The following is a 24,006-nucleotide window of genomic DNA, read 5'->3' on the forward strand; positions in this document are numbered from 1 at the left end:
CCCAGCCTGGGCAACGCAGCAAGATTCCATCTCTACAAAAATATTTTGTAAAAAATTAGCCAGGCATGGTGATGTGTACCTGTAGTCTCAGTTACTCAGGAGGCTAAGGTGGGAGGATCATTTGAGCCCAGGAGTTTGAGGCTGCAGTGGGTCATGATTGCACCACTGCATTCCAGCCTGGGCAACAGAGCAAGACCCCATCTCATAAATAAATAGTTAAATAAATAACACTAAACCCTCAAAGCCAAATAAGCTCTCCCCTTGCGTCTCCATCACTCCCCTCCCCACCTCCAGTTCTGGAGAAATCAAGACACAAAGGAGGCCGTTCTGGGAAGTGCTATTAAGATGTATTTATTCCACAAGGTGGGAGATGGGGTGAGGAGATGGTCACCAATAAGATGTCACCAAATGAGACACTGTGAATCCCACACAGGGCAAGGGGGCAGCTACAGGGTTCAGCTCTGGGCAGGGCTTGTCCAGGGACAGAGTGGGGAACAGAGATGGGGACTGGGAGATGGGACAGCCTCCCATCGGGGGCACCCCACAGGGCAGGGCTGAGACACATCCTTCCGGCCAGTGACATGGGGCCAAACCCACACCCTTCTCATCCCTCATCCCCATCCAGGCGAGTAATGAAGCAGCAAGCCCAAGGCCACACAGCTAAGTCAGCATCGTCGCACGCTCTGGAACGCACAGCCAGACACACACACACACACACACACACACACTGCCACACACAGCACACAGGCACACACACGCTCGTGCATGCACACGCGTTCATATATTAACTCTGATTTATATGTGCACCCTAACCAGAGGGCAATCGAAAAAAAATTAATACTCTTCAGAGAGGAAACGACTGCCTTCTGCTCTGCCAGCCAGCAGAGCGTGGGGTGAAATGAGGTGAGCCAAAAGCATCTTCGAGGGTCCTGGCAGCCTTTGCTTCAGCCCTTAGGTTCTGGATGGAGGAGCGGTGCTGCTCCCCAGTGGCAGCCTCCGGGATCAGGGCTCCCTGGTCCTCGACCCAGCTCCATCCTGTGGGGCCCTCGCAGCTGAGACCCTGCTGCAGGCTTAGCCTATTTCTGTCTCTGGCTTCCTCTAGACACAGGCAGGAGAGCTGGCCCAAGCACACTGATAAGAGCCTAGTGCCCAGGTGATTAGGAGAGAAAGCATCAGCTCCATCCAGGTCATCTCGGGAGGGGCCAAAAAAGTCCAGAGCTGCAGTACCCAAAGCCACCATGGTGGGAAGGGTTAGGGGCCGCGGCTGCCTTGGGGCATGAACAGACAGGTGTCATGTGGGCAGAAGTAACCTCGAAGGAAACAGTGTCCGGTCCTCGCTGCCTCCTTTTAGGGCGGGGAGCTAGGGCATGGCTGAAGCCCCCGCTGCCTCCTGCTGTGTTGATGGCTGGAGTTCTGCTGCTGCAAGAGATGAGACACAGGAGGGGACCCTGCCAGTCCCAGATCCTGATTCTGGGATGGGAGATGTGGAGGAGAACTGGACAGTCTTGCTCCTCAGTACCAGGTTCACATCAGAGGCTGTGGAAGACAGCTCTCGGTTTCCCAGAGAAGGGGTTGGGGGGCATTTCCAGGGTGCAGGAAACTTGTGGGCAGCTGAATGCCTCAGGGGGGACAGAGTCTCCATCCGGGGTCCTTGTGCTGCCCTGGAGAAGCCCTGGGGGGCCCGTCGAGTACTTGCCAGCCCCTTGCTGTCTCTCCACCAGGGCGGCTGGTCCAGAGGTCGGAGGGAGCAGCCATGTCCTGGGGGCCAGGCTCCAGTGCCCCAGCTCCCTCCCTCTACTTGATGGAGTTCTTAATGGTCCACCTCTGACCTGTGCAGCTGCGGAGGATGAGGTCGATGCCAGCCAGGCCCCGGTTCTCCACCTCCAGGCAGCGTCCCGTGCCCTTGTTCATGATGGCTCCGTTCTGGGAGGGGGCAAAATTGAGAAGAGAGGATAAGAGAGACAGGAGAGAGAGAGGGAGAGAGACAGCGAGATATACAGAGAGAGGAGAAAGAGAGACAGGAGAGAGAAAATGACAAAGAGACAAAGAAAAAGAGAGAAGAGAAAGAGAGACAGAGAAAGAGAAAGAGAGACAGAGAAAAGGTAAAGAGAAGACAGAGAGAAAGAGGACAGAGAAAAAGAGGCAAGAGAGAGAGGAGAAAGAGAGAAGATAGAGACAGAAGAGAAAGAGACAAGAGAGCAAAAGAGACAAAGAAAGAGACAAAGAGAAGACAAAGAAAGGGAGGAGGGGTAGAAAAAGAGGGAAGAGAGAGAAGAGAGAAGACAGAGAGGAGAGAGAAAAAGAGAAAGATAAAGGAGAGAGAGAGAAAGAAAAAAGAGGAGAGGAGATGGAAAGAGAGAACATAGAGAGGAGATAGAGAAGAGAGGAGAGACAAGAGAGAGAAGAGAGAGAGAGAGAGAGGGAGAAGAAGAGAGGGAGAGAGAGAGAGAGTAACAGAAGGAGAGAGAGAGAGAGAGGCTTAACCATCATGGCGCCTGGCACATACCTTCTTGCAGAGAATCAATTCCACCAAAATTCTTTGCATGGGGCTGGGGCAGGGAAGCATGAGGACCTCCTCTGGGGACTCTGAAGTCAGAACCTAAATAAGCTTCACCCGGTTTGAGTATCTGAATCCGGCGAGGAGCACTGGTGAGGGATGGGGTCAGGATGGGAAGTTTCCTGGGATATTCTTGGTCTGATGGTCTCAACCCCACTGGCTGTGGGTACTTAGTGGATTTCAAGGAAGTCCCCCCTCACTCCTCTCTCAGGATTGATCAGAGCTCAACCCGCCTAGCACTGATGTAGGAATCAGAAATGCTACTCCATGCAGAAACTCCACAGCTGCGCCCAGGAAGTGCTTGGGGTCCACTAGTCCAGCCCGGGGCAGGGAGACCTGGGTTCGGGGTTGCTCTTTGCTGGGGACCCCTGGGGAAGCTGGATTCCCCTCTGTGGTCTGCAGCCTCTGACCGCTGGCCCTGTCTGTACATCACTCACCTGGATGAAGTTCCAGCGCTTGTACAGGCTGCTCTTGACCTTGTCGCAGTCCAGGAGCTGCGGCAGCCGACTCTTAGAGTTATCTACCAGGCAGCGGGTGTCAGGGAGGAGTGTGGTGGTCCCCAGGGCGCCCAAGTGCAGAAAGCCTTCCTTGGTGTAGCGGGCAAGCTGTCGAGACACCAGAGCAGCAGGCGAATGGGAGTGAGAGGCAGGAGTGAGACCACGGGAGGAAGCGGGGCTCAGGTCTGCCGGCGTCACCCCTACTGTCTGTCAATACTGCAGTCCTGCCCACCATCCCAGCCTGTCACTCACGCCGTATGCTCAACTCACAGGAGAGCCCTATTCCAGAAAGCCTCCCGGGCTTCCTGAGCCTGGATACAGAGTCCCCAGGGCAACTCTCTGATCTTTTTTTCTTTTTTTTTTGAGATGGAGTCTCACTCTGTCGCCCAGGCTGGAGTGCAGTGGCGCGATCTCAGCTCACTGCCACCTCTGCTTCCCGAGTTCAAGCGATTCTCCTGCCTCACGCCCCTGAGTACGTGGGATTACAGGCGCGCACCACCACGCTCGGCTAATTTTTGTATTTTTAGTAGAGACGGGATTTCACCATGTTGGTCAGGCTGGTCTCGAACTCCTGACCTCGTGATCTGCCCGCCTTGGCCTCTCAAAGTGCAGAGATGACAGGCGTGAGCCACTGCACCTGGCCCTGATCTTTTTTCTAAGCATATCCTCAGGCAGTGTTTTAGGACCTAGTCTTCTATTCAGCAACGTCGGGGAGAAGGAATAGATGAAGCAGCTGGATGTCTAATCTCTAAATGGCTCTACTTTCAGCTGGCTGGGCCACCTTGAACAAGTCACTTAACCTCTCTGAGTCTCCATTTCCTCCTCACTTATCAAGAGGGATTGACTAAGTCTGGTGCAAAAGGCTCAAAGAAGCCATTCACTGAAGAAGAAAGAGACTAATTAAACAGTACTCAACCCCATAGGTACGAAAAGAAACAAAAATCTAAAATAATGAAATACCACAGTTTACGAAACAGAGTAGGCCAGGCTCAGTGGCTCACGCCTGTGATCCCAGCACTTTGGGAGGCTGAGGTAGGCGGATCACTCGAATCCAGGAGTTCGAGACCAGCCTGGCCAACACGGCCAAACTCCGTCTCTTCTAAAACTACAAAAATCAGCCGGGTGTGGTGGCGCATAACTATAATCCAAGCTACTCAGGAGCCTGAGGCAGGAGAATTGCTTGAACCTGGGGGTGCGGAGGCTGCAGTGAGCTGAGATCGTGCCACTGCACTCCAGCCTGGGCAACAGAGTGAGGCTCTGTCTCAAAAAACAAAACAAAACAAAACAAAACAAACACACACACAAACAAAAACCAAACAAAAACAAAAACAAAACAAAAAACAAAAAACTCCCAAAAAACTGACACTAAAATCAGAGATTATTCACATTTTGGTGACTTAAGTCTAAGATGGACCCTCCCGCTATTGGGCTGGAGGGAGGGTAGATTACTACAACCTTTCAAAAAGGAGATTTCTAAATATATGCTTTGTGCTTTTAAAATGTTCATGGCCTTTGATTCAATTAATCCACTTTTACGCACAAAGGACGAGACACTTCTCATAAGAAGACATACAAGTAGCCAGAACACATGTGAAAAAATGCTCATCATCACCAATCATCAGAGACGTGCAAATCAAAACCACAATGAGATACCATCTCACACCAGCAAGAATGGCTGCTATTGAAAAGCCAAAAAATAACAGATGTTGGTGAGGCTGCAGAGAAGAAGGAATGCTTATACACTGTTGGCGGGAATGTAGATTAGTTCATCCACTGTGGAAAGAAGTTTGGAGACTTATCAAAGAACTAAAAGTATAACTACTGTTTGACCTGCAATCCTATTACTGGGTATCGACCCAAAGGAAAAGACATCACTCTACCAAAAAGACACACGCACTTACATGTTCATTGCAGCACTATTCACAATAGCAAACATATGCAATCAACCTACGTGCCCATAAATGGTGAACTGGATGAAGAAAATGTGGTACCTATACACCATGGAATACGGTACAGCCATGAACAAGAACAGCATCATGTCTTTTGAAGCAACATGGATGCAGCTGGAGGCCATTATCCTAAAAGAATTAATGCAGAATCAGAAAACCAAATACTGTATGTTCTCACTTGTGAGTGGGAGTTAACCATTGGGTATTCATGGACATAAAGATGGAAATTATAGACACTGGGAATGCCAAAAGGAGGGAGGGAGAAAGGAAGGCAAGAGTTGAAAAACTATCTATTGGGTATTAGGCTCATTACCTGGGTGACGATTTCAAGCATACCCCAAACCTCAGCATCCTGCAATATACCTTTGTTAAAAACCTGTATATGTACCCCCTGAATCAAATAAAAATATAAATTAAAAAGAATCAATTTTTAGAACTCCATGATACTGTTTGGCTGTGTCCCCACCCAAATCTCATCTTGAATTGTAGCTCCCATAATCCTCACGTGTTGTGGGAGGGACCTGGTGGGAGGTAATTGAATCACGAAGCCAGGTTTTTCCCATGCTGTTCTTGTGATAATGAATAAGTCTCATGAGATCTGATAGTTTTATAAAGGACAGTTCCTCTGCACACGCTCTCTTGCCTGCCACCATATAAGGCATGCTTTTGCTCCTCCCTCACCTTCCGACATGATTATGAGGCCTCCTCAGCTATGTAAAACTGTGAGTCCATTAAACCTCTTTTTCTTTATAAATTATCCAGTCTTGGGTATGTCTTTATTAACAGCATGAGACTGGACTAATACACTCTAGCAGAAGGAAATAATCAGAATTGCAAACAAAAATTCATGGGTAGGGTATTTATTGCAACAGAATTTATAATAAAGAGCAGAGCAAAAATATCATAAGTGGGCAACAAAATCCTAGTGCTTGCTTTATGCTCTATGTACAACAACAAAGGCTGGATGATTACGGTAGGTTGCAAAACCGACCACATCATCCACTATTCCTTCTATACACCCATGGCAAGATGGCTTTGAAGCAATTTCCATCAAGAAGTGGAATCTATTTCACTATCCCTTGAATACTGGTTGGTCCTGTGACTTGCTTTGGCCAATGGAATGGAGCAGAATTGAGGCTGTGCCTGTTCCTAGACTAGACTTTTAGCGTTGTATGCATCCTTTCAGTCTCTTGGAACAGTAAGCCCAGGCTGGCCTGTTTGAGGATGACAGTCATGTGGCCCAATCAATTGCCAGTTAGCCACCAGTTAACCAAATGGATGAGGCCAACCTGGATGAGGCAGCCCTCAGCCAACCTGCCAGTTGCTGATAGGAGATGCAGGAATGAATCCAGTTAGATCAGCCAAGCCTGGTCCAGATCATAGAATCATCCAGCTGACCTGTAGACTCGTGAGCAATAAAAAAATACATATTGTTTTAAGCCACTACGTTGTGGGGTAGTTTTTATGCAGCAATTCCTAACTGATTCCAACACCAATTCCAACACCAGAAGGTGTTGCCTGGCAACCGTTCCCACAACAGGACCCATAGTAGGCTATCAGCCTTGCCTCTGCTGCCTTCAGTGTCCTGGGGAAGGAAAATTATATTGTTTAAGAATCATATTCTAAGGCCGGGCGCGGTGGCTCAAGCCTGTAATCCCAGCACTTTGGGAGGCCGAGACGGGCGGATCACGAGGTCAGGAGATCGAGACCATCCTGGCTAACACGGTGAAACCCCGTCTCTACTAAAAATACAAAAAATTAGCCGGGCGCGGTTGTGGGCGCCTGTAGTCCCAGCTACTCGGGAGGCTGAGGCAGGAGAATGGCGTGAACCCGGGAGGCGGAGCTTGCAGTGAGCCGAGATCGCGCCACTGCACTCCAGCCTGGGCGACAGAGCGAGACTCCGCCTCAAAAAAAAAAAAAAAAAAAAAAAAAAAAGAAATCATATTCTAAAATTTTAAAAAATGCATTCACCCATCTTTCACACTCCTGAGAGGGAGGGGCTGTGCCTAATTAATTTCCTTTCTTACTAGCAGCAAATCACAGACCAAGTGCTCAAAATGTGTTTGGGGTTGAGCACGTAAATGCGGTGAATGGCAACATTTAAAAACGCAGCCACATCTACACAGCTGTTGCCTAATAAATTAAAAAAAAAAACACTCTGCATCATTTCTAACCATTGTAAAGAGAATAAATAATGCAATTTTCACAACAACTCTGCAAGATATGTTTTATTATTATTTACATTTTATAGATGAGGAAACTGAGGCATGATGACATCTGGTCCGCTGACTGGGTGCTGGCCGCTTTCTTTTGGTCACCAAATGATTGGCTGCCATGGCCCAGCAGCTGAGCAGCAGAGGAGCCCCCTCCCAGATTGCCGGGGGAACCCCACCTCCTCCAGAGAGCCTGAGCATATTCTGCCCAGGAATGAAATAAGTAGCTCCGCTCAGGGACAGGAGTGGCTCTTTTCTGGCAGAAAAGATTCTCTGCATGGGGTTCTCATTTCTTGGTGAAAGCTACTCAGAAGCTCTTGGCTCTGATCCCAAAAGGAGGGCCTGGCTGCTCTCCTTGAACAAGGGACAGGGAGTTTATTAAGTGCCCTTGAGAGAGATGCGGTTAACGTGTGCTTTAAACCCCAATTAGTTCCAAATCAAAGTAATTGTTGGAGGCAAAATGGTAAGAAAATCAGCAGCCCTCCCTCCCCCTGCCTAAACAATGTCTCCCTGAATATATTTAAATTCTCCAAATGCAAAGTGATGAATGACAGCAAGCTGCCTTTATGTTCAGGGAAAAGATATACACAGCTGCTTATTGAAATTATGAATCAATCTATTATCCAGCAGGCAGATGAGCAGCACTAAGAACATTAATTAACTGAGCATATCTGTGACCCAGATGTTTAAAGAGGGAAGCTAAATGCCACTGGGAGTTAGAGGTTCTCCTTTCTGAGGTCTGTTAGGGAATGAAACAATCAGACCTAGAATACTAGGACCTGCGGAGGCCACATGGCAGGCCTAAGCCATGCAGGCATGCAGGGTAGGCTGGGGCAGGCGAGGAGGGCCCTGGATGGGATTTCCTTTCTAGGGGAAGGTATTTATCACACTGAAATTACTAGGTCATGTGCATAGGTTCTGCTGGTCTGACCAAGGGACCAATACTTGCCTCCTTTTCTGAGGAAGTTAGAAGCCAGTACTGTGGTCTGACGCATGATGGGGCTAAAGTTAGGCAAACAGATCTCACATCCACTTTTCTAGCATGAGGCAGGCGGGTAGTGAACCCTTGGATCTGCTGTCAACCAAATGTCCCAAGTTTGCCCCAGTCCTGAACCAGGAGCTTCTGTGATGTTGTCTACCTACCATGACTCCTCATCCCTCATGCTGTCTCCTTGAGGATCTCTTCTTCCTGTCCTCTGCACATTCAACAGGTTTTCCTGCCTCTAAGTCTTTGTCTAGGTGTGTTTCTCTGCCTGGAGATGCTGCTGATTGGCCTTCCTCTAGAATGTTCTGGCTTCAACTTTCCTAGGCTTCAGTGTGATTCTCTCTTACGCACAGTGTCTTCCAGTCCCTGGACCTCTCCTTTCAGGTCTTTGGAGCAACTGGATGTCTGTGCTGCTCTCATGTGTCTCTTCAAGGTGTGGTCTCCTCATCTTGACCATTTTGTTTATTCATTTTCAAGCTGATGGACATTTGGGTTGTTTCCACTTTTTGGCTATTATGAATAATGCTGCTGTGGCTATTCATGTACAATTTTCATACAAACATATGTTTTCAATTCTCTGAGGTATACACCTAAGAGTAGAATTACTCATCCTTGGGCCATATGGTAACTCTATGTTTAACTTTCTAAGGAACTGCCAAACTGTTTTCCAAAGCAGCTGCACCACTTTACACTCCCACCAGCAATGAACCGGGGTTTCAATTTCTCCACATCCTGGCCAACTCATGTTATTGTCTGCTTTTTTTGATTCTAGCTATCCTAGTGAGTGTGAAGTGGCCACTGTGGTTTCGATTTGCATTTCTCTAATGACTAAAGATGTTGAGCATCTTTTCATTTGCTTATTGACCATTTTATATTTTCTTTGAAAAAAAGTCTATTCAAATCTTTTGACCATTAAAAAAAGGTCATTATTTTGGGGTTATAAGAGTTCTTTACATATTCTGGATACTAAGACATTTTTCTGACATATGATTTATAAATATTTTCTCCCATTCTATGGGTTGTTTTTCACATGCTTGATAATGTCCTTTGAAGCATAAAAGTTTTTATTTTTGGTAAAATACAAAGTAGCTATTTTTTCTTTGGTTATTTGTGTTTCTGAAGTCATATCTAAGAAACCATTGCAAAATCCAAGGCCATGAAGATTTACCTCTATGTTTTATATGAATGTTATAGTTTCATCTTATATTTAGGTCATTGGTGCCCTTTGAATTCTTTTCTATATATTATAAGGTAGGGGTCCAAAATCACTCTTTTTCATGTGGATATCTGTGTCCCAGCACCATTGCTGAAAAGACTATTCTTTCCCTATTGAATTGTCTTGTCACTCTTGTCAAAAATCAATGGATTATAAATGTGAGGGTTTGTTTCTAGACTCTAAATGTGATTCCTTTGATCTCCATGTCTATCTTTGTGCCATACTATACTGCTTTGATTATTATAGCTTTGTAGTAAGTCTTAGAACTGGGAAGTGTGAGTCTTGCAAGTTTGTTCTTTTTCAATACTGTTCTGGCTATTTTGCGTCCCTTGAATTCCATATGTATTTTAGGATTAGCTTTTCCATTTCTGCCAAAAAAAAAAAAAAAAAAAAAAAAAAAAGGCAGTTGGCATTTTGCTAGGGATTGCATTGAATCTTTAGATCAAGTTAGGAAGAACTGCCATCTTAACACTCTTAAGTCCTCTAATCCATGAACAAAGGATATCTTTTTTAGTTAGATCTTTAATTTATTTCAATAATGTTTTGTCATTTCAGTGTACCTGTCTTGCATTTTTTTGGCTAAATTTATTCCTAAGCATTTAATCCTTTTTGATGCTATTGTAAATGGTTTTGTTCTCTTAATTCCCTTCTCAGAATGTTCGTTGCCAGTGCAAGCAGTGTGTTTAATACACCTCTGTGATCACACCAGTCACTCAGGTACCTCATGGTCACTCTGAAAAGCAGGTTTTACAAGTCTCCTCGGTCTTTGCTTTCACAGGGCCAGGGACAGGTGCCAGCTGACTACATCCACTGGAGACCTGTGTTCCAACTGTGCCTGGGCCCTTCTTCGGTTTTTCATTCGCCTCATGTGACTCTCTGTCAGCCAACACCCCTCCCATCCCTGCTAGAGTCTGGATTTTAAAAAATGTGTCCTTCCTCCTCAATCTCCTATCCTGGTGTCCTGGGCCCTCACTGCCTTCAGGGAATATTACTTCCCATTTTGTTGAAAAGTTGTCTCCCTTACTTCTCAAAAACCTGTCTTCCTTCACTCACATTTCCTTCGGTCTCTGACCCTCTCCCCACTCTGTAGGTACCCTAAGCCATTACTTGCTCCTTTCTTTCATTTCTTCAATCAAGCTACAAATATAACCAGATCTTTATGTCTCTAGCCACAGCTCTATTTATCTCTTAATTTGAATTTCCTCTCTCTCATACCTTTCATGCCTTGCAACCTAACTTCTGCCATTGTTACTTTATTGAAATTGCCCTTTTAAAGGTCATCAGGTGATATGGTTTGAATGTTTGTCCCCACCAAATATCAGGTTGAAATGTGATTGCCGGTGTTGGAGATGGCGTCTGATGGGAGGTAACTGTATCATGGGGCCATATCCCTTATGAATGGTTTTAAGCACCACGCCCTTGGTGATAAGTGAGTTCTTGCTTAGTTAGTTAATGCAAGATCTGGTTGTTTAGAAGTCTGGGACCTTCTCACCTCACTCTCTTGTTCCCACTCTTGCCAAGTGATGTGCCTGCTTCTGCTTCACCTTCCACCATGGGCAAAAGCTCCCTGAGGCCTCACTGAAGCTGAGCACATGTCATACAGCCATAAGCCAATTAAACTTCTTTTCTTTATAAATTACCCAGTCTCAGGTATTTCTTTAAAACAAGGCAAGAACAGCCTGATAAAGCAGGATCTATAATATAAACTTCAATTGCTTTTTCTTCAGTTGCACCCAGGCTCTGTGCTGAGTGCAGTTGATGTAACTTCTCCTATATGTAGTCACTTTCTTGGAGATTTTTCCCATGCTCAGAGCTTTCAATAGCATCTACATGCTAATTTGGCTGTTTGAAACTTCTGTTTCCAAACCAAAAATTTCCCTCAATTCCAACTTTGTATATCCAGCTCCCTACTTGACATACCACTTGGATGTCTAATAAACATTTTAAATTTAGATGACCCAACTGAACTCATCCTCTTGTGTAACCTCCATCACCCATACACTCATCCAGCATCGGTTCCTTCTTGGTAATAACTCCATCCTTACAGTTGCTTAGGCCAAACACCTTACTTACCCCTTTCTCTGATCCACCATATTCAATCCATTAGCAAATCATATCCAGATTTCACCTCCCTGTTCTAAGCCACCTTCCTTTCTTGATAAGGTTAGGGCAATGGCCTCCTGACTCGTTCCCCAGTTCCCCCTCCTTGCCTCCCTCAGTTTTCTTATCAACACACCATCCAGAGTGACTGCTTTTAAAATACTATATTATTTAAAATCATGTTACTTTAAATTGGAGTCAGGGCGTGCCATCTCTCTGCTGAAAATCTTCTGGAGGCTTCCAATCTCACCCAAAATAAAAGTCCAAGATCCTTGCGATGGGTCTTGCAATCCAATAATAGCTTTCTGAGCTTCCAGAACTTCCGGCCAAATGTCATACTTTTTGCTGAGACTTTTCCTTGATCCTCTTATTTAATCCAGCCACATGGGCCTCCCTGCTGATCTGTGAACCATCCATGCCTGCTCCTGCTCAGAGCCTTTGCACTGGCTGTTCCTTCTCTCTTGAATACTCTTCCTTTAGATATCTTTCTCTTCTTATATTTTTAAAAATTTTAGATTCAGTGGGTACATGTACATATTTGTTACATAGATATATTGTATAATGCTGAGGTTTGGGCTTCTACTGAACCCATCACCCAAATAGTAAACATAGTGCCCAGTAGTCACTTTTCAACCCTTACCCTCCTCCCTCTCTCTCTACTCTGGTAGTCCACACTGTCTATTGTTTCCATTTTTAGGTCCAATGTTTAGCTCCCACTTATAAGTGAGAACATGTGGTATTAGGTTTTCTGTTCCTTTGTTAATTCACTTAGGATAATGGCCTCCAGCTACATCTATGTTTTTGCAAAGGATACGATTTCGTTCCTTTTTATGGTTGCATAGTGTTCCATGACATATATATATGTGTGTGTGTATATATGTGTGTATATATGTGTGCATATAAGTATATATATATTTGCTTTATCCCATCCACTCTTTATGGGTACTTAGGTTAATTCCATGACTTTGTTTTTGTGGATAGTGCTGTGATGAACATACAAGTGCAGGCATATTTTTGATGCCTTTTCGTTTGGGTAGATACCCAGGAGTGCCTCCTCCAGATGTCTGAATGGCTCACACTCTCACCTCTTTCAAGTTTCTGCCTAAATGTCATATTCTTTTTTTTTTCTTTTCTTCTTTTTTGAGATGGAGTCTCACTCTGTCGTCCAGGCTGGAGTGCAATGGCGCGATCTTGGCTCACTGCAACCTCTGCCTCCCGGGTTCAAGTGATTCTCCTGCCTCAGCCTCCAGAGTAGCCAGGATTACAGGCACCCGCCACCACATCCAGCTAATTTTTGTATTTTTAGTAGAGACAGGGTTTCATCAGGTTGGCCAGGCTGGTCTCGAACTTCTGACCTCAGGTGATCTGCCCGCCTCGGCCTCCCAAAGGGCTGGGATTACAGGCGTGAGCCACCGCGCCTGGCCAAATGTCATATTCTTGCTGAGACTTTCCCTTGATCTTATTTAAAATTTCACATGCACCACTTACTCCCTATCTTTCTCCTTGCTTTACTTCTCTGTAAACACCTATTATCTTCTATCAAACCATCTATTTTCCCTACTTACCCAGTTTGTTGTTTGGCTCCCTTGGCTAGAATGAGTGGCATGAAGGCAGGGGTGTGTTTGCTTAGCTTTTTTGTTCACTGCTCTATCTCTAGCTCTTAGAAGAATGCCTGGCATATAATAGGTGCTTGATAAACATTTGTGACATCATGAATGAATGACACAGTGCTTGCTTTCGAGGTGTTCACAGCTTACTCACTGGAGCCAGGCAAGTAAAAAGGCAATGATAGCAATGATAACAAAATGTGGAATCTTGCCAGGAAATACACGAAGTGTGTTCATAAAGGCAGAATAGGATGGGGCCCTATCCAAAAGAGGAAGGTCAAAGAAGGATTCCCAGAGAAGGCATTGAAGTCAAGCCCTGATGGAGTCAGCCAACTAGGCAAGTAAGAGAAAAATAGATCAGACCAGGAAGAGGGAGCAGCTGTTTAAAGGCCTGGAGACCAGAGGAAATGTGGTGTTTTGGAGAATCCAAGCATAGCTTTCACCATGATGGAGTACAGAGGTGAGGGAGCTGGGTCTAGTGCAGGTGATACTCCACTAGATGGAGTCCACCAAGCTCAGGAATCGAGGCTTTCGCATTAAGAGCCATCTGAATTTTAGGCTGACCACACTGTCTGTTGAGTGGAGAATGAACTGCAATGAGGATGGAAGTAGAGGGGTGGATGAAGGTCTGAACTCAAGTGTGACAGTGAAGGTTAGAAGAAGACAGATTTGAGAATGCATACAAGTTAATTTAAGTAGTTAAGAAGTTAAGAATGATTCTTTTTTTGTTTTTTCTTTTTTGAGAAGGAGTCTCACTATGTCGTCCAGGCTGTAGTGCAGTGGTGTGATCTCTGCTCACTGCAACCTCTGACACCTGGGCTCAAGCGATTCTTATGCCTTAGCCTCCTGAGTAGCTGGGACTACAGGTGTGCACCACCGCGCCCGGCTAATATATTTTTTGTATTTTTAGTAGAGATGGACTTTCACTATGCTGGCCAGGCTGGTCTTGAACTCCGTCTCAAGTGATCTGCCCGCCTTGGCCTCCCAAACTGCTGGGATTACAGGTGTGAGCCACTGTGCATGGCCAAGAATTATTCTATCTTACTGGAAAACAGAATCTTTTATCATCATACACTGACACACTTCACTTTATTATTTTTTTTTCTGAGACAGGGGTCTCACTCTGTCACTCAGGCTGCAGTGCAGTAAAGTGATCATAGTTCATTGCAGCCTCCAACTCCTGGGCACACGTGATCCTCCTGCCTCAGCCTCCCAAGTAGCTGGGACTACAGGTGCATGCTACAACACCTGGTTATTTAAAAAAAAAAAAAAAATCATAGACACAGGGTCTCACTATTTTCCCCAGGCTGGCCTCAAACTCCTAGGCTCAAATGATTCTCCCATTTCAGCCTCCCAAAGTGTTAGGATTACAGGCATGACCCACCGTGTTCAGGCTGCATTCATCTTTAATAACGCATTTTGTTTTATAGGCTAGTTTGTTTGATACTAATGAAGTTACCCCAGCTTTCTGCCCTTTAGAATTTGCCTGACATAACCCTTTCCATCTTTTTAATTCAACACTTCATTCTCCTGCGGGTTTTTTTTTTTTTGAGATGGAGTCTCGCTCTGTCACCCAGGCTGGAGTGCAGGGGCTCGCTGCAACCTCTGCCTATTGCGCTGCGCTGCAAGCTCGCTGCAATCTCGGCTCGCTGCAACCTCTGCCTCCCAGGTTCAAGCGATTCTCCTGCCTCAGCCTCCGGAGCAACTGGGACTACAGGCGCGCCACCACGCCCGGCTAATTTTTGTACTTTTAGTAAAGATGGGGTTTCACCATGTTGGCCAGAATGGTCTTGATCTCTTGACCTTGTGATCCACCCGCCTTGGCCTCCCAAGGTGCTGGTATTACAGGCATGAGCCACTGAGCATGGCCTTTGTTTTTGAGATGGAGTCTTGCTCTGTCACCTAGGCTGCAGTGCAGTGGCATGATCTTGGCTCACTACAACCTCCACCTCCCTGGTTCAACCAATTCTCCTGCCTCAGCCTCCTGAGTAGCTGGGATTATAGGTGCATGCTGCCACACCTGGCTAATTTTTTGTATTTTAATAGAGACTAGGTTTCACCGTGTTGCCCAGGCTGATCTTGAACTCATGAGGTCTGGCAATCTGCCCCCCTCGGCCTCCCAAAGTGCTGGGATTACAGGCGTGAGCCACTGTGCCCGGTGCTCTCCTGAGGTTTTTATGTGTCCCTTGAAAATGGAATACAGCTGGAGTTTTCAAAATTGAAGGTGGCAATCTCTGTCTTTTAACTGGAGAGTTAAATCCATTCATATTCATTGTAATTAATGATATATTTTTACTTATTTCTGCCATCTCTCTTTGTGCTTTCTGTATGTCTGGGCTCCTCAGTTTCCTTCTTTCTCCTCTACTTGCCTTTGCTTGGATTAGTTGTGTTTGGATGATTTGTTGAAATGTTATCATATTTCATTGTTCCCCTCTACAGATTTAAAAATCACACTCCATTTCCATTATTTTATTGTTTACTCTTGAAGTTTAACCATTGACAACTTTGCAAAATCCAATTTTATAAAGTATCTTAACATCTGCTTCCCCTCGATAAAATTCAAAGGCATTAGGATACCAGATCTGATCACTTCCTTCTAACTGTTCAGTACTTTGGTTGTATGTTTGCATTGCTCCCATGGTCCACCAATTTAAGAGTAAACTTTCTACCGTGACTTTTTACTCTATGGTCCAACTTACCTTTTCAGGCATAACTCTTGCTTTTCTGGCTTAGTCTGATAGATGATATGAGGTTTCTCAACAACAGCCGACCGTCCAGCCTGCCTTCCCTGTATAAGCAGGATATTCTCTCCCTAGCCCCACCCTGTCTCCACTGGTTCCATATAGCCCCCACCCAGATATGATTCTTCCAACTTACATAATTTCATATTTTATAAATGTGTTTTTCTTTGCTATAGGTTTTTGTTATTGTTATTTTTAGCAGCATTCTACCCATTTTTATCCAACATAAGGACCAACGAAAGTATCTTGCAAAAATCAAATGCTCTATAAATGTCTTTGGAAGTGAATGGGATTACTCTAGGTTTGGCTCCTGGGCTCAAGAGGAGAAGTGAACATCATTATCCACACCCTAATGCATTAGGAAAAAACCCTCTGAGCTCAAATACAATTAATTCTCATTTAGGGGGAAAGAATTTTCCATTTGAGATGATCTAAGAGACACACACAACTATTAACCCAAATTTAACAGCCTTGAAATAAAACTAGAATATGCAGGTTATAGCCAGATAAACAAAAATCAGATAAATAATTGCAGAATGACTCCAGAACACAGCAAAATCCATCAGATTATCAATAAAAACATGGCTTGCAATTGCTTTCCTATTAAGGGCCTTTCTCCTGATTTTAATATCCAGCAGTCAGTGTAGAAAACAATGGCTAATGCAAAATGTAGGTTTCTTGGCTGGGCACAGTGGCTCACACCTGCAATCCCAGCACTTTGGGAGGGTGAGGCAGGAGGATCACTTGAGGATAGGAGTTCAAGGCCAGCCTGGGTAACATAGTGAAACATTGTCTCTATAAAAATAAAATAAAATAAATTAGCTGGGTATGGTGGCACATGCCTGTAGTCCCAGCTACTCGGGAGGCTGAGGCTTGAGCCCAGGAACTTAAGGCTGCAGTCAGCTATGACTGCACCACTGCATTCCAGCCTAGGTGACAGAGCAAGATCCTATCTCTAAAACAAACAAACACCAAAAAAGAAAAGTTCAGGTTTCCCAGCTTCTACTCAAGAGACAGAGACAGAGAGATATATTCCATTAATTCAGATCTGCTTTGGAGTAAATTTATTTATTACTTGGTTAAAGCCCAGAAGAATGGTTTCTTATGACTGCAAGAACATGTGCATATTCTTGAAATTGACAGAGTTTCTCCTTCACTGTCCTGGGTGTTTACGAAGCTGGGCCAAGCTAAGAAAGAGGCAGCTCAGCAGTGGACAGGAGCCCCTCCAGGCTATCCTGAGAGCAAGGACCCAGTCCCAGGCACAGAGTTTACAGCCCTGAGAAGATGCTGTCTCCAGTGGCCTTTAGACATTTACAGAGGACGCTGCCTTTGGAAAATCCCAAATGCCCAATCCCAAACTGAATATAGAAAATAAATGTCTCACAGTGGACAGGTGGTGGCTGCCTGAGAGCTGGGTTTAGAAAAGGAGCATGAGAAATCCTTGAGGGAGATGGAAATGCTCTGAATCTTGATTTCAAGGGCAGCTTCGCAGGTGTACACACCTGTCAAAACTCATCAGATTGCACACTTTAAATGGATGCGCTGTATTGTATTTACCTTATGCTTCCATATAGTTGATTTAAAAATATATATGGGAGCTTAGAAAGCATGCTATGGAACCAGATGGTTTTTGCAGAGAGGGCCAGCTCCTGGGGACTGGGATGGTCCCAAGGGCCCTTCCCCGCTGGCTTCTCCCTTCTACCTCATCATGCTGGATATGACTCATCATGCTGGATTCAAGCATTATGTTTCCAGAAAATGCATTTGCTACTTGGAATGAATGGGGATACATCTTTGTGCCACAAAAACCTCAGGCTGATTTTCTTACAGAGACAGTTCTAGGAGTGGATAGATCGGGGCAGTTCCGATGGAGGCAGGATCTGGCCCACATGGCCTGTGGAGAGACCTGGGGCCTCTCTTGGTGTGGGGCACCAGGACGGGAGCTGGAAGAGCTGGGCGAGAGAGGGAATGCCTAGTCCACTCCGACTTCTAGGGGATCAGGAGGATATTCGTAAGCACATCTTCAAAGCAAACCTCTGACTGCTGAATTGGTTAAGGAAGCAAAGACTTTATTTCTCAATAGGACAGACCGCTGATAACATGAATTTCTTTTTTGTCTGTCTATGTGAAATGGGAAGGGAGGACTGTAACCTGGTGCAGCGTGGACATGCTAACAAGCACTGGCTTTCTGTACCACAGCTCAACGAGCTCACTTTCTTCACTTGCCAACTAGAGCAGCATTTCTGGCCTTGCTGTGTCATTAGAGAGAGAGGAGAGTATAATGGTTAAGGACTTGGACTCTGGGGTCTGCTTAGGAAATCCAGGCTCTGCTACTTAATGATTTTATGGTCCTGGACCAATTACTTTAGCCCTATGGGACTCCGCTTCCTCATTTTTCAAATGGGGATAATGGCCGGGCACGGTGGCTCACACCTGTAATCCCAGCACTTTGGGAGGCCGAGGTGGGCGAATCACTTGAGGTCAGAAGTTTGAGACCAGCCTGGCCAACATGGTGAAATCCCGTCTCTACTAACAATCCAAAAATTAACTGAACATGGTGGTGCACATCTGTAATCACAGCTACTCGGGAGGCTGAGGCAGGAGAATTGCTTGAACCCGGGTGGCAGAGGTTGCAGTGGGCTGAGACTGTGCAATGGCACTTCAGCCTGAGTGACAGAGTGAGACTCCATCGCAAAAAAAAAGGGGGGGGGATAATGATAGATTACATCATAGGGCATTTATGGAGATTGATACGGTTTGGTTCTGTCCCCACCCAAATCTCATCTGGAATTGCAGCTCCCACAATTCCCGTGTTTTGTGGGAGGGACCAAGTGGGAGGTAACTGAAACATGGAGGCGGGTCTTTCCTGTGCTGTTCTCGAGATAGTGAATAAGTCTCACAAGATCTGATGGTTTTATAAAGGCGAGTTTCCCTGCACAAGCTCTCTTCTCTTGTCTGCTGCCATGTGAGACATCCCTTTCACCTTCCACCATGATTGTGAGGCCTCCCCAGCCATGTGGAACTGTGAGTCCACTAAACCTCCTTGTTTTGTAAATTGCCCCATCTCAGGTATGTCTTTATCAGGAGCATGAAAACGGACTAATATAGAGATTAAATAAAATAATTAGAAGCAACTGTGGATATTAGCTTCCCCGACCTCACCCACCATTGAATAACTGAGTCTTGCTCCAGCTTTACCAAGAACTTATTTTCTTTCCTATAGATTTTTTTTTGAACTTTTTAGAAAGTTCAGGGGTACAAGTGCAGGTTTGTTCTGTAGGTAAACTTGTGTCATGGGGGTTTGTTGTACAGCTTATTTCATCACCCAGGTATTAAGCCTAGTACCCATTAGTTATTTAATATTTTTCCTGATCCTCTCCCTCCTCCCACCCTCCATCCTCCAATAGGCCCCATTGTGTGTGTTGTGTGTGTTGTTCCCTTCTATGTGTCCAAGTGTTCTCATAATTCAGATCCTACTTAGAAGAGAGAAGTTATTTGGTTTTCTGTTCCTGTGTTACTTTGCTAAGGATAATGGCTTCCAGCTCCATCCACGTCCCTGCAATGGACAAGATTTCATTATTTTTTATGTCTATAAAGTATTCCATGATGTATATGTACCACATTTTTAAAATCCAGTCTATCATTGAAGGGACATGCACATCAAAACCACAAATATGGATTTTCTTCCCAGGTTCCAATCTGGGATCCCACATTGCAGTTTTGGTCCTGTCTCCATATATATATACACACATATACACACACACACAATTTATATTATAGTACACACTTAAATATATACCTGTATACTTACAGTGTGTGAAGAAGACAAGGATGAAGAATTTTATGATGATCCACTTCCACTGAATACTAACACTATAAATATATAGGTATATATCTAAGTATATACTGTAACAAATATGTACTTATGGCTGGATGCGGTGGCTCACACACTTTGGGAGGCCGAAGTGGGTGGATCACCTGCGGTCAGGAGTTCAAGACCAGCCTGGCCAACATGATGAAACCCCATCTCTGCTAAAAATACAAAAATTAGCTGGGCCTGGTGGCGGGCACCTGTAATCCCAGCTACTCGAGAGGCTGAGGCAGAAGAATCACCTGATCCCGGGAGGTGGAGGTTGCAGTGAGCTGAGATCACGCCACTGCACTCCAGCCTGCGTGCCAGAGTAAGACGCTGTCGCAAAAATAAAAAAATAAATAAAATAAAAATAAAAAAATTTGAAAAGTACTTATATACATACACTGTGTATATATAATAAAATTGTTTATGTAACTTCTTTTATGTGTGTGTATATATATATCACCATGAACTTACTGAAAATAATCATTCAACAGATTATTGATTATCTCTTCCACGGAGAAATCAAAGCTCTGTGAATCAGTCAGTGATGAGGCTACTGTGAGGTTCTGCATGGCTCTGCTGAGCCTCGTAGCATAAAGAGTAAGGCACTAAATCCATTTCCACCAGGAGGCTTTACGTCCCCCTCCTTGTCCTTCAGAAACAGTGATGTTGTTTCCTTTTTAATTCAGTGATACAAACACAGCCTAACAAATCAACGTATTTCTTTGAAAAACAGAAAAGCTGAAAGTAACCTTCAGTAATAATAATAGTTGTTGCAGGGTGGCAGAACATGGATGATTTAAATTTGTGTTTTTCAAACTCTCTGAAATGCTGTTGTGCCTTTGGTAAAAAAAAAAAAAAGAAGGGCCAGGCACAGTGACTCACACCTATAAATCCCAGCACTTTGGGAGGCTGAGGCAGGAGGATTGTGGGAGGCCAGGAGTTTGAGACCAGCCTGGTCAACACAGCGAGGCAATATAGCGAGACCCCATCTTTATAAAAAATTTAAAAATCAGCCAAGCATGGTGGTGTGTGGCTGTGGCCCAGCTACTTGGGAGGCAGAGGCGGGAGGATTGTTTGAACCCAGGAGGCTGAGGGTACAGTGAGCTCTGATTGTGATACTGCACTCCAGCCTGGGTGACAGAGAGAGACTCTGTTTCAGAAAGAAAAGGAAGGAAGGAAGGAACGAAGGAAGGAAGGAAGAAAGAAAGAAAGAAGAGAAGAAAGAGAAAAAAGAAAATAATAAAAAAAGAGGAGCAGAAGTGACTTTCACTTATTTGGCTGTGGAATTTAATATCCCTGGGCAACGGAGAAAGGTTCAGCTGGTGACATGGCTGCCACTCTATTGTTCAATCTGAGTTCCTTATTTCAAGCCTAACATGAACACAAAACCTGCCTGAATGACTTTTTGTGCCTGGAGAAAAGTCAACTAAACTTCTAAGAAGACACAAAACTCTCAATTCACAATCTCCACTGGAAAACAATTTATGTCTGTCGTTGTGATTTCCTGGAAAGAATAGCTCATCAATCCATTCTGGCAGGAAAGAAATAGTACAGTAATTCCTCCTTAACCCTGAGTCTTCCTTAGGCAAAATAAAATACAGGCATATCTTGAGATATTGCAGGTTCAGTTGCAGACCACTGCAATATAGTGAATATAGCAACAAAAAAGCAAGTCACACAAATACATTGGTTTCCCAGTGCATAAAAAGTTATGTTTACACTATACTGTAGACTATTAAGTGTGCAGTAGCATGCCTTTTAAAAATGTGCATAGCTTAATTTAAAAATACTTCGTGGCTAAAAATACTAGGGATCACCTGAGCCTTCAGTAAGCTGTAATCTTTTTGCTAATGGAGGGTCATGGCTTGATGTTGATGGCTGCTGACTGATCAGGGTGGCAGGGTGGTGGCTGCTGAATGTTGGGGTGGCTGTGGCAATTTCTTAAAATAAGAGAATAACAAAATTTGCTGCATTAATTGACTGTCTCCCTTCCATGAAATCACTCGCTGTAGCATCCAATGCTGGTTACTAGCGTTTTACCCACAGTAGCATTTCTTTCAAATTTGGAACCAATCCTCTCAAACCCTGCTGCTGATATATCACCTAAGTTTATGGAATATTCTAAATATTCTGTTGTGTCATTTCAACAATATTCACAACATCCTCATCAGTAGATTCCATCTCAAGAGACCACTGTCTTTGCTTATCCGTTAAGAAACAACTATTTTTCTGTTCATGTTTGATCATGAAATTGTAGCAACCAGTCCCCTCTACAGGCTCCATTTCAGTTCTAGTTCTCTTGCTGTTTCCACCACGTCTGCAGTTCCTTCCTCCACTGAAGCCTTGAAACCCTCAAAGTCATCCATGAGGGTTGGAGTCCACTTCTCCCACACTCCTGTTCATGTTGCTATTTTGGCCTTCCATGAATCACAAACATGCTTACTGGTATCTAAAATGGTAAATTCTTCCCAAAAAGCTTTCCATGGACTTTGCCCAGACCCATGAGAAGAATCACTATCTATGGCAGTGACAGCCTTACAAAATGAATTTCTTAAATACGACTTGAAGGTCAAAATTGCTCCTTGACCCATGGGCTGCAGAATGGATGTTGTGTTATCAGGCATGAGAACAACATTCATCTCTTGGTACATATCCCTCAGAGCTCTTGGGTGACCGTTATCAATGGGCAGTGATATTGGGAAAGGAATCATATTTTTTCCTGAGAAGTGGGTCTGGACAGTGGGTTTAAGATAATCAGTAAACCGGCCAGGTGCGGTGGCTCACGCCTGTAATCCCAACACTTTGAGAGTCCAAAGAGGGCGGATCATGAGGTCAAGAGATCAAGACCATCCTGGCCAACCTGGTGAAACCCCGTCTCTACTAAAAATACAAAAATTAGTCGGGCGTGGTGGCGCGCACCTGTAGTCCCAGCTACTCAGGAGGCTGAGGCAGGAGAATCGCTTGAACCCGGGAGGCGGAGGTTGCAGTGAGCCGAGATTGCACCACACACTCCAGCCTGGCGACAGAGTGAGACTCCATCTCAAAAAAAAAAAAAAAAAAAAAAAGATATTCAGTAAACCATGCTGTAAACAGATGCACTGATATCCAAGCTTTGTTGTTCCATTTCTAGGGCACAGGCAGAGTAGATTCAGCAACATTCTTAAGGGCCCTAGGATCTTCAAAATGGTAAATGAGTTTTGGCTTCAACTTAAAGTCACCAGCTGCATTCGCCTCTCACAAGAGTCAGGCTGTCCTTTGAGGCTTTCAAGTGAGGTACGGGACTCTCTCCTCTCTAGGTGGGAAAGTCCTAGATGGTACCTTCTTCCAATAGAAGGCTGTTCTGTCTACGTTGAAAATCTGTTGTTGAATGCAGACGCCTTCAGCAATGATCTTAGCTAGATCTTCCAGAGAACTGGCTGCAGTTTCTCCACCAGCACTCACCGCTTCGCCTTGCACCTTTATGTTACAGAGACTGCTGCTTAAGCCTCATGAGCCAACATCTGCTACCTTCAAACTTTTCTTCTGCGACTTCCTCAACCTCTTTTAGCCTTCATAGAATTAAAGAGAGCGAGGCCCTTGTTCTGGATTAGGCTTTTGGCTTAAGGGAATGTTGTGGCTGGGTATGGTCTAACCGTACCACTAAAATGACTCCCTGTGAACACAGAGGCTGTTTTGCTTTCTTTTTTTTTTTTTTTTTTTTTTTAGACGGAGTCTCGCTGTGTCTCCCAGGCTGGAGTGCAGTGGCGTGATCTCGGCTCACTGCAAGCTCCGCCTCCCGGGTTCACGCCATTCTCCCGCCTCAGCCTCCCAAGTAGCTGAGACTACAGGCGCCCGCCACCACGCCCGGCTAGTTTTTTGTATTTTTAGTAGAGACGGGGTTTCACCATGTTAGCCAGGATAGTCTCGATCTCCTGACCTCGTGATCCACCCGCCTCGGCCTCCCAAAGTGCTGGGATTACAGGCTTGAGCCACCGCGCCCGGCCATGTTTTGCTTTCTTATCATTCGTGTGTTCACTGGAGTAGCATGTTTAATTTTCTTCAGTAACTTTTCCTTTGCATTCGTAACTTGGCAAATTATTTGGCACAAGAGGCCTAGCTTTCAGCCTTATTTGGCTTGTGACATGTCTTCCTCCCTAATCTTTTTTATATATATATATTTTTAGTAGAGATGGGGTTTCACCATGTTAGCGAGGATGGTCTTGATCTCCTGACCTCGTGATCTATCCGCATCGGCCTCCCATAGTGCTGGGATTGCAGGCGTGAGCCACTGCGCCCAGCCTCC

At 44.9% G+C, this 24,006-nt stretch overlaps 1 protein-coding gene across 4 annotated transcripts in view; it reads right to left on the minus strand.

Moving 5' to 3' along the window:
• Nucleotides 1-325: 325 nt before the first annotated feature.
• Nucleotides 326-24,006, minus strand: part of GALNT17 (polypeptide N-acetylgalactosaminyltransferase 17) — a 606,009-nt gene continuing 582,328 nt past the window's right edge. For 3 of the 4 annotated variants that reach the window (XM_071095316.1, XM_011715329.3, XM_071095315.1), the window contains 2 exons: nucleotides 2,995-3,162; nucleotides 326-1,923 (listed from right to left, as the gene is read on the minus strand). In XM_071095316.1, the coding sequence (XP_070951417.1) occupies nucleotides 1,795-1,923; nucleotides 2,995-3,162 (297 nt within the window). In that variant the 3' untranslated portion in view covers nucleotides 326-1,794. Of the gene's footprint in view, nucleotides 1,924-2,994; nucleotides 3,163-19,277; nucleotides 19,422-24,006 lie in introns of those variants that run through there. The other variant, XM_071095317.1, reaches the window with a different exon arrangement.

Source organism: Macaca nemestrina, chromosome 4 (assembly GCF_043159975.1).
Source record: "Macaca nemestrina isolate mMacNem1 chromosome 4, mMacNem.hap1, whole genome shotgun sequence".
NCBI lineage: Eukaryota > Metazoa > Chordata > Mammalia > Primates > Cercopithecidae > Macaca > Macaca nemestrina.